Genomic DNA, 9,413 nt, shown 5'->3' on the forward strand with positions numbered 1-9,413 from the left:
AAAAGCGTTCTTGGAGGTGTCACCTAAAAACCTTTACGCTGCAGTGGCTTAAGTAAGCTATTGGCAAGAAGGAGGATGCCAACGACAGATGGCGGATGAAGTGAAAGTCGTGGTTCAGGTGCCAGCACCCCTTCCGAACCTGCTAAGCAGCTCTATCTTGCTGTTAGAGATAGCATGCGTGCCTGCACAGGTACACACACACACACACACAGAGCAGTGTTACTGAACTTCCAGATAGCACTTTTATTACATTTACTCTTCATAGTTCCCCAAGCCTTCCTTCCTGATCTACCAAATTAATCTTTCCTAGCAGAACTCTCTTCCTCATCACACTTGATGCTCCTTCCATTCCCTTGCCTGGGACCCACAGCTCCTTCAAACACCTGCCTTGCCAGAGAGCTGGGGATTACAGAATGCATCAGAAACAAGCATCTAGAAAAGACCAAGGATTTAGGGCACATCTTCTTTATGAGGCTGGGCTCTGGGAACGTTCCTCTGGGCAGCTAGGGGCTGGAGCAATGCCTGGAGGAATCAGGTTTGGGGAGGGGCCTGTGAAGGTGCTGAGCCCACGGATCTGAGATCTCTGTACACAGTCAGGTTCTTGGGCAGATCTCCAAAGATCTCTGTGTAGGTGTTGCCAGGGCTGCAGTGACAGTGGAGGAGTCTTGAACTGGAGGCTGGTGGCCTCCCCAGGTGAAGCTGGCCAGGAGGACAAGCAGGGTGATGAGGAGGAAGCTGGGGAGCTGGCGCGGCGTGGTAGCCGAGTTGCACAGGTCCTGCTCACAGCAGTGGTGTCGAAGAGTGTAGGAGCGGGACCAGTAGGTGGTGTGGCCCTGCAGGGAGCACTCGGCCCTTGGGAGGCAGCCCTTCCGCTCGATGACCTCACTCTGTTCTATGGGACAGAGATGGTTGGGGGAGGGGGGAACTGAGGGCAGGAAGGAGGCAAGGGCTGTGGGGTCCCACGAAAGGCAGGATTGGATAGCAGTGGGAAAAACCTAGGGAACGTCCATCAGACCAGAGTCCTCCTACCTGAGGTACCAATACTGATGCCACAAACTTCATCCTCCTGACACTTGGTGGGAACAGGGTAGCAGGGTTTGGCAAAGTTGCAGGTGTAACAGCGGAGCTGTCTCTGGGCCAGGGAGGCGGCAAGACCTGTGGAGTCCATGGAGATCCATCAGGGAGGAGAGGCAGACAGGACGGGTGAGAGGCCCAGCCCAGGTTCGGGAATGGGCTGCACAGACAGAGGTGATACACAAAGTGGGGAAAGTGGGGTGGCGAAATGGAGGGAGAAGCAGACCCAAGAAGAAAAAGAGACAGAGAAGGGAGAGGAGACCACACACGAAAAGGAAAAGGCAGAGAGGCACGAGGGATACAGGGAGCATGCGAGAAATACACAGACATGAAGAGAAGCCAAGGGAATCAGAGGTGAACACAGAGAATGACGCAAAAAGCCGGGCTGGAGCCAGGAGGGGGTGCCAGTGAAGAAATTAAACAGATGGTGCTGAGTTGGATGAGAAAATAGGAATTAACATTGACCAAGGTGCCCAGCAAAGAAGCAAGAGGTGAGGTAAGGGTCAGGGGAGACAGAGGTTTGTCAAAGATGCCACAAGGAAGAGACAGTTATTCTCAAATGCCTTTGAAAGGAAATCTTTCTTATTCCACCTCATCAGGCTGGCCCGAGACCATTCCCAGTAGCTCTTCTTTCCAAACCCGCTACAGCTCTCTCCTCGGCATAGGTCAGCACCCTCTCCCTCAACCCCCTACCCCTAGCTCTCAGGCTCCTTCACAAACCCCTGCCACCACCACCGCCCTACCCTGCTCCCTGTCCCCCAGGATTCTCCAGCTCACCCTTACCCAGTGGCCCACCAAGGAACAGGATGCAGAGGAAGATGCTGGAGGTACCCATGTCTGGACCTGGCGGGGCTCAGGAGTCTGGGAGAATGTGATCTGCACCCTGAGATCCTAGAGCTGGAGCATCTGAGTGAGACAGGGAGGGACCAGTAAACAAACACACCTAGGGAGTGAATCTGAGGGTGAGGCGGAACAGGGACCAGACTCAACAGCCTGAAACAGGGGAGTTCCTGGCCCTGAAGCTCTCACACCCTCCCTGCCTCCTACCAGAGGCTCGTGCCCTGAGGGTCTTCTCTATTCTTGCAGCTTACTCTTTGCTTGTCTGTCGCTCTTGAATGGTGTCTGTCAGCGTCTGTCACTTTCCCTCCTCCTCCTCTCCCTCCCTCTCCTTGTCTCAAGCTGCTCTTTGCTCTTTCATCTCCTTGTTTTTGTTTGTCTGTCTTCCCCTTCTGTGCATTTAAGTCTCTCAAGGTCACTCTCCTAAACAGCCCTGGCCCAGATCTGTTTTGCAAGTGGTGTTTGAGTGTGGACTCAGCAAGCCCCCACCCACCCACCAACCCACAAACGCAGCTACAGACCCCACCTAGCTGCCCATCCCTTTGATCCCCCAAGCTTCAACATCTGTACCCCATAATTATCTCTCCCAGCTTTACTACATTAGAGGAAATAATTAATCATGGGTGAGGCCAGAGGGACTGATGTATTTCCACTGGTGCAGGGGTAGGGTTCAGAAAGACTAGGAAGGAAGGCAGGGATAAGATTTGGGTCGGGGGTAGAGTCTGGAAGACTGGGGCTTAAGAGACTGGGGTCTCTTAAGAGTCAGCACCTGGGGAATCAGGACAGACTGTACCAGGAGTTAGAAGCAGACGGGGTGGGGAGTGAGACAGAGGAGACACAGGTATCCACTGAGTAGCAGTTTTCAAAAACATTTTTTAATCTCAAGACCTCTTTACACTCAAAAATTACTGAAGACCCCAAAGAGTTTGTATTATGTAAGTTATATCAATATTTGCTATATGAGAAATTAAAGCAGAACATTTTAACAGATTCATTAAAAAATATAAAGCGATAAACCTGTTGTTGTTATTTAGTCCCTAAGTCGTGTCTGACCCTTTGCGACCCCAGGAACCTCCAGGCTCCTCTGTCCATGGAATTTTCCAGGCAAGAATACTGGAGTGGGTTGCCATTTCCTCCTCCAGGGGATCTTCCCCACCCAGGGATGGAATGTGCATCTCCTGTTTTGGCAGGGGATTCTTTACCACTGAGCCACCAGGGAAGACCAACGAGGTGGTCAGAAACTGTTACATGTTAACAAAACACATTTTTGTGAAAAATAATGTCTTTCCCAACAGTATAGTGAGAAGAGTGGCATTTCTTTACCCTTTGGGGAATCTATTTAATATGGGGCTTAACAGAAGAAACAGAAGATGGCTGGGTTTTCACATCTGCTTCTGCATTCAGCCTGTTGGGATTTTGATTGAATATATGAAGAAAATCTGACAGATATGTAGCTGGAAAAGGAAGACTGTCCAGGACTCTCTGAAAGGGTCTTAAGAACCCCAGGAGTTCTGGGGCCACCGTTTTAGACGTGTTTCTGAGATGGAGGAATTCGGGGACATCAGAGGATGCTGAGTGCTCTTTCTCTCCTGGGGAGTCCTCCCCCAGGGGGGCCTCCCTGTCCCCACTGGGGCCCCAGTGCCTTCTAGGGGAGACAGACTCTTTCCTTCCTTTTTATTGCCCTATAAAGCCCAAGGCAACAGGGATAAAAGGCCGGCAGAGTGAACACCAGGGAGGGGGGTGGGCGGGAGGGAGAGGCGCTACAGACACAGGCAGACGCAATGAACCCCCTCTTTGCTGGGATCCTGCTCGGCACCTTGCTGGGGGCTGCCTTGGGTAAGGAGGCACCCGGGGCGCCTGTCACAGAGGCCTGTCGCCCTGTGCCAGCCACCCCCGAGCGCCTGATCCAGCACCTCTTCTCTCCCCCCAGGAAACCGCATGCGGTGCTATGACTGCGGTGGAGGCCCCAGCGGCTCCTGCAAAGAGACGGTGACCACTTGCGGAGAGGACGAGCGCTGCGGCTTCCTGGAGCGCAAACCCCAACCAGACCTGGCACAGACCAAACTGCCTGGAAACCGTGAGTCCTCAGTGTGTCCCTCTTCCTCCCAGCCCCTCCCTGCCTCCAGCCCCTACTACTTCGGTCCTTCTGGCTTCCAGAACTTTCCAGGCTCAGTCGAGTCTGGGCAGATGGTGCCGCTGTCAGAATGAAGCGGCCTGGAGCCCCTTCTGGCTCCTGGCACTGAGCCCCCGGAAGCCTGCTGTCTGCGTGGCCTCACCTCCCTCCTCTTTACCCTCCAGAAAGAGACTCATAGGCCCATGTACTCACAAATGGTTGAAAAAGCTCTCTACCTTGAGGGTAGGGACCGAAATATTCAACCAAACTTCTACTCTGAGGCATCAACTAAGGTCCAGGGAAGTATGTGTGTATGTATAGTCTAATTTTTTAAATTTCAAAATAATTTTAGATTGACAGAAAAGTTAATTTTATTCAAAAATAGTACAGGTTGGCACTGTATATCCTTACCCAACTTCCTGTAATGTTAATGTCTTCTATCACCATAGTGTGTGTGTAGTCAGTGTCTTAGTCGCTCAGTTGTGTCTGACTCTCTGTGACCCTATGGACTGCAGCCCACCAGGCTCCTCTGTCCATGGGATTTTCCAGGCTAGAATACTGGAGTGGGTTGCCATTTCCATCTCTAGGAGATCTTCCCGACCCAAGGATCAAATCTTCGTCTTTTGCATCTCCTGCATTGGCAGACAGATTCTCTACCACTGAGCCAATTGGGAAGCCCATATAACCACAGTACAATTAGCAAAATCAGAATATAACACTGGTCAGTAAGACTAATCTACAGACCTTACTCGATGTAGCCTGTTGTCCCTTTCATGTCCTTTTTCTGATCCAGGATCCACTGGTTTTTGCTCTCCTATCTTAGTTGTCACCTCTCTGTGGCTGTGCTGAGTCTTCCTTTGATTCTATGATATTGACACTTTTTTCCTTTTCTTTGTATTTCTTGATCTTGATACTTTTACTTGATCTCTGATATTTGATACTGATGCGTTATTTTAAAGAACGTCCTGCAACTTGGATTAACCTGATGTTTTCTTGTGATTAGACTGAGGTCCTGAGTTTGGGGAAAGAAGTGATGTTGGTCCCTTTCAGTGGATGCTGTTAGGGCTTCACGATGTCAGCATGTTAACTGTGATCACTTGGTTTCAGGGAGGTGTTTTTTGAGGGGGGCGGAGGATCCCTTTAGGCTCCTTGAAATCATATCTGCTCTGCCCCAGAAGGCAAGTCCTCAAGCCAGGAGTTCAACACCCCAGTCTCATTTTCTCTCTCAGCCTCAGTGACCTTGATTCATCACCATCCAGCCTGCGTGGCAGCCCATCATTGCAATCGAGTGGAGACAGAAGTGGTGGGAGACATAACTTATACGACCCACAGGGACTGCTGCGTTGGCGACCTGTGCAACGGTGCTGTGGTGAGCACTGCGGCCCCCATGAGCATTGTGGCTGCCGCAGTCACCATGCTGGCCTGGCTCTTGCCAGGACTCTGGAGAGGGTAATGGGAGCAGGGGAGGAGAAGGCAGCAAGGAAATGAAGGAGATCTGTGAGCCATTAAAATCTCTCGACCACTCCAAAGCTGACTGGAAAATTCCATCTTTTGTTGATAAGAGGGCTGAAGGGGTAATACAGGGGCATCCAGGCTCTAGTTTAGGGGTTATCAAGGATCAGTGGACTTAGCTACAATGGCACACTTCTTAACCAACTAAACCCCAAAGGACAATGGAGAATCTGCCCTAAGTGACTCCTACCTGTTGCCAGGGAGAGCCTTTCTTAGCAACAAGGATCACTGAGGGGAGCGGGCTCTGGGCTGGCCACCAGGAATAATGAGTCTGGTTGTCTGGGCTTGTTCCCCTTCCCCCCATTGGCAACTTGACTCCCAATATGACTATCTGGAATTGAGAAAGGAAGTGTAAACACTGTGACAGGACAGAGCCCTGGTGCCCCACCTGCCAGGCCAGGTGAGGCCTCTGACTCTAACCTGAGGGACTGAGGCCTGGAAGGAGGGTCCCAGGTCCCATCCCTGTGCAACTCTCCTACCCCTTCTGAGGAGCCCGCAAGTCAGGCTTGCACCTCCTTCTTGGCAGTACAACACAGGTGTGGCCTAAATATAAGATAAAGATTGTTTCTCAAAATACTGGGCCACCCCCAGACACTGGAAGAAAGGACAGGTCTGAAAAACCTGTTTCTCCCTTTGCCCCAACCCTGGCCTCCCAGAGAAACTGCCTGAAGGGCCCTTTGTTGGGGGTGGGGCTAAGAGTGTTATTTCCTGGGAGGGGGCTGCTGACGATAGATCTTCTGACAATAAACACACAATAGATCGGCTCTACATGTTTATTACTCGAAATGGAAAGGGGTGGGCATGGGGATGAGGTATGTATGGGAGCCAGGATTTGAAGTGTCAGCTCATACGGTGAGGTTATTGGGTTCGTCCTGGCAGCCTTCACTGGGGACAGGACAGAACTCCATTCCAGATTCCAATTGCTCTTCACACAGGGCATAGGAAAGCACAGGAAGCAAAGTGGGGAGCTCTCCCTGGAAGCAATGGAGGATCTGGAATGGTGTCGAGGGAAATGGGAAGGGTCTCTCTGGGAAAGCAGAGTGGAGGGCGTGAGTGGAAAGATAGATGGAGAGACCGCTGTCTAGTTAAAGCAATATGAAGCATCTGGAGAGATGCTTTTCTGAGCAAAGGGAAGCAGGGGGTATGGAGACACAAGAAGAGAGGCTCAGGCAAAGGCAGATGGAAGGAGGGGCAGCCATGGAGCCAGTCTCAGTGCAATAGCCAGAGGCCAAGGCCAGCCAAGGAGGTGAGGAAGACAAGGGTCAGGGCCGGCATGGGCCGCGGGGCTGGGCTATTGCAGTTGTCCTGGCTGCAGCAGGTGGTGTTATAGGTTAGGCCCCCCTTCTGGTTGGTTTGGTTGACCGCCGGCTTACAGGGCTCTCCTGGTGTGCCACAGTCAAGTCGGGAGAAAACCCACATCTTCCCTGGGGTTAGGAGGGAGCAAAGAGGTTAGTAAAGACAGGCACCCGGCATGCCTGGGTCCATCTCCCCACCCCATGCACCCCATTCGGGCTTCCATCCTTCCCAGCTCTGCCCCTGGCCCTGCCCTTCTGTATCTCTTCTCAGTCTAACCTTTCTCGCGCACTTCCTTACCCTGCCCCCTCACCCCAATCCCGGGCCTCTCGCTTGCTGTCCATGAAGCTTTGGACCTGCTCCTGTCTCTTTCAGAGGCTGTTTTCTCAATATAATAATAGCATCCACATCATAGGATGTCATGAACATAAACTCAAACAACCCATGTGAAGATACAGGATGGGGCCTGGGAAACAGTAATCCTTGGCCAAATATTATCATTGCTGTAGTTCTCTGTTCCACCTCAGCCCCAGCCGTAGAGTCCCCCACTGGCCCCTGCTCCCCACTGAAGAAGGGGATGGTACCGATGTATGCGTGGGTTGTCAGGCATTGCTGTCCTGGTTCCAGGCGGCAGGACTTCCGGTCCACACAGCCCAGCACTGGGAGCTTGTAGCAGGAGTGACATCGAATATCAGCTGGGAAGACACAAGTGACCAAATACATGACTCACCAAGGGATGAGCCAAGCTGGTGGGTGGGGTTGGAGAGGAGTCAGTTGAGTTAGGGTTCTGACCTGTTTGGTCTGCTAGGGACAGAACAGGTAAGGGATGCAAAAGAAACGTAGAAGTGGGTAAGGGTGGAGTTGGTCTGTGAATGGCCCACACCCTAAACATCTTTCTTCACTCCAACCCATCTGGAGATGAGTCAAGAGGGGCAGTTACCAACAATGGGGCTGGGGGGCGGATGGAATGTGAGACTACCACTGGGAAGGAATGTGTAGGTGTCTAGGGAGGAGATGAAGGAATTCAGAAGGTTACAGATGAAGAGATGAAATAGGAAGAAATATTCAAAGTAAAAAACCAATCGTGGAGGTTACAACACTTGCAGGAATGGCTTGGAGCTTAAGGTGGGCAAGAAAGCCACCTGGCGGGGCCAGTTAAGCAAAGCATTTTTTACCTCTTGGGGCTGCCAAGGGTGTGGGAAGAGAAAGCAGACCCGAAATAAATCCTCCCACCCTGGTAGGTCTCCGACAGAAAGGAGTAGTATCTGAGAGGCAGATCATCAGAATAGATCTGAGCACTTTACCAAAATGGAGAGGATGAGCACAGAAGACGGCACCCCCAAGGTTCCTGCCACATCTGATTCAAGGTTTAAGAGAAGGAAGAGTTCAGGCCATGGGTGGAGGAGCCTGGTGATCACCTCTCAGTGAAACCCACCTCATTCTGGGGGTGAGCAACCTTGACATTCTCTCCCTAGAAGGCAGGGCAATCTCCCTGGCTCCCTGGAATCCTCCACAGAGCTTGTGTCCCTGGAAGTATGCACCCCAGGGGGGAGCAGGGCAGGGAGGGGATCTAGGAAAGACCACTGCTTGAGGGACAGAGCACAAAGTCCCTGATGGAGTAGATGGGAGGATGGGTGGCAAAAGAAGCCCCAGCCGGATGCCTAGGTTTCTGGGAGGACACCCTGGCTGAGTGCAGGTGGAGAGAGGAGAAAGCAGGTAAACTGGATCCTGGAGTGGGGTTAGAAGGGGAACTGGATATGAGAGTTTATGAGAATTGGGGAACCAGGAACCTGTAACCCTGGAAGAGTGGGTTTTGGAGGTGGAGAAGAGGCTTAAGGATGGAGATGGGGGAGAACAGAGCAAGGACCCTGTCACAGGGGCACAGGAGAGCTGAGCCAGTTGGGTCTGAGGGAGCTTGGGATCCGTGGGTACTGTAGGACAGTGGCTGGGGCAGGGTTTAAAAATCCTGACCAGGTGAACCACATCCTGAGGGGCCCCAGGGGCTCACCTGAGACCCAGCAGAGCAGAGCAGACAAGGAGAGCAGGAGAAGGGCTCTCATGGTGAGGGTCATAGAACGGCAGCAGCCGACAGAGCAGGACTTCAGGGATCTGGCTCTCCGTCTGGGACTTGAGTGGCCTTTTTGGAGTTTATAATCACAACAGTCCCTCCCTCCCTGGCCTCTGGTGGCCCCTCCTTCCCCATTTAGGGAGGGGCTAAGCAGGACCCAGTGGAGGAGTGGGATGGGGATGGAAAGAGACAGGTATGGGGAGGGCAGGTGCAGCAGTGACTAACTCCATTTTGCTTCTTGGTTTCCATCTAAGACACACCCTCCTGGCCCCCAGGAGTAACATCTCTGTCTGCCTAATCCTCTGGAGAAGTATCACTAAAGACCCCTGTGATGTTATAGTGGCTGGGGTGGTAGGAGCATCTCCTGGTTCCTGGGAAATGGACAATGGGGTGCAGCCCCAGCTGACTACCAAATTTTAGTTCCTAGGGAGCATTGGAAGGGGCATGTAGACAGGAATTAAGCATCAAATTCATCTCACTTCAGCCCCCACTTTATTTTCCCAAGCCCTGCTCAGC

General features: G+C 52.2%; 3 protein-coding genes across 6 annotated transcripts; 1 reads left to right on the forward strand and 2 right to left on the reverse strand.

The window, feature by feature from the left end:
• Window positions 1–219: 219 nt before the first annotated feature.
• Window positions 220–2,334, reverse strand: LOC102416138 (lymphocyte antigen 6G6e). 4 transcript variants are annotated; one of them, XM_044928611.2, is made up of 4 exons: window positions 2,122–2,334; window positions 1,870–1,980; window positions 1,030–1,155; window positions 220–892 (listed from the first exon to the last, which is right to left on the reverse strand). In XM_044928611.2, exons 2-4 carry the CDS (start codon window positions 1,907–1,909, stop codon window positions 594–596), a joined length of 465 nt encoding a protein of 154 aa, XP_044784546.1. In that variant the 5' UTR covers window positions 1,910–1,980; window positions 2,122–2,334; the 3' UTR covers window positions 220–593. The 4 variants fall into 4 exon arrangements, with proteins under 4 accessions (XP_044784546.1, XP_044784544.1, XP_006041980.1 ...); XM_044928609.2 differs by having other exon boundaries at window positions 1,858–1,980; window positions 2,166–2,324; XM_006041918.4 differs by having other exon boundaries at window positions 1,858–1,980; window positions 2,122–2,324.
• A 1,269-nt stretch (window positions 2,335–3,603) lies between these two features.
• Window positions 3,604–5,553, forward strand: LY6G6D (lymphocyte antigen 6 family member G6D). Its single transcript, XM_006041916.4, has 3 exons — window positions 3,604–3,747; window positions 3,842–3,988; window positions 5,254–5,553. The coding sequence occupies exons 1-3, from the start codon at window positions 3,693–3,695 to the stop codon at window positions 5,475–5,477; spliced, it is 426 nt and encodes a 141-aa protein (XP_006041978.2). The 5' UTR covers window positions 3,604–3,692; the 3' UTR covers window positions 5,478–5,553.
• A 742-nt stretch (window positions 5,554–6,295) lies between these two features.
• LY6G6C (lymphocyte antigen 6 family member G6C) lies at window positions 6,296–9,137 on the reverse strand. The gene is made up of 3 exons (XM_006041911.4): window positions 8,838–9,137; window positions 7,414–7,524; window positions 6,296–6,960 (listed from the first exon to the last, which is right to left on the reverse strand). Exons 1-3 carry the CDS (start codon window positions 8,899–8,901, stop codon window positions 6,746–6,748), a joined length of 390 nt encoding a protein of 129 aa, XP_006041973.1. The 5' UTR covers window positions 8,902–9,137; the 3' UTR covers window positions 6,296–6,745.
• Between the last annotated feature and the right edge of the window lie 276 nt (window positions 9,138–9,413).

The sequence above is a fragment of the Bubalus bubalis genome, chromosome 2 (genome assembly GCF_019923935.1).
Source record: "Bubalus bubalis isolate 160015118507 breed Murrah chromosome 2, NDDB_SH_1, whole genome shotgun sequence".
Classification (NCBI taxonomy): Eukaryota; Metazoa; Chordata; class Mammalia; order Artiodactyla; family Bovidae; genus Bubalus; species Bubalus bubalis.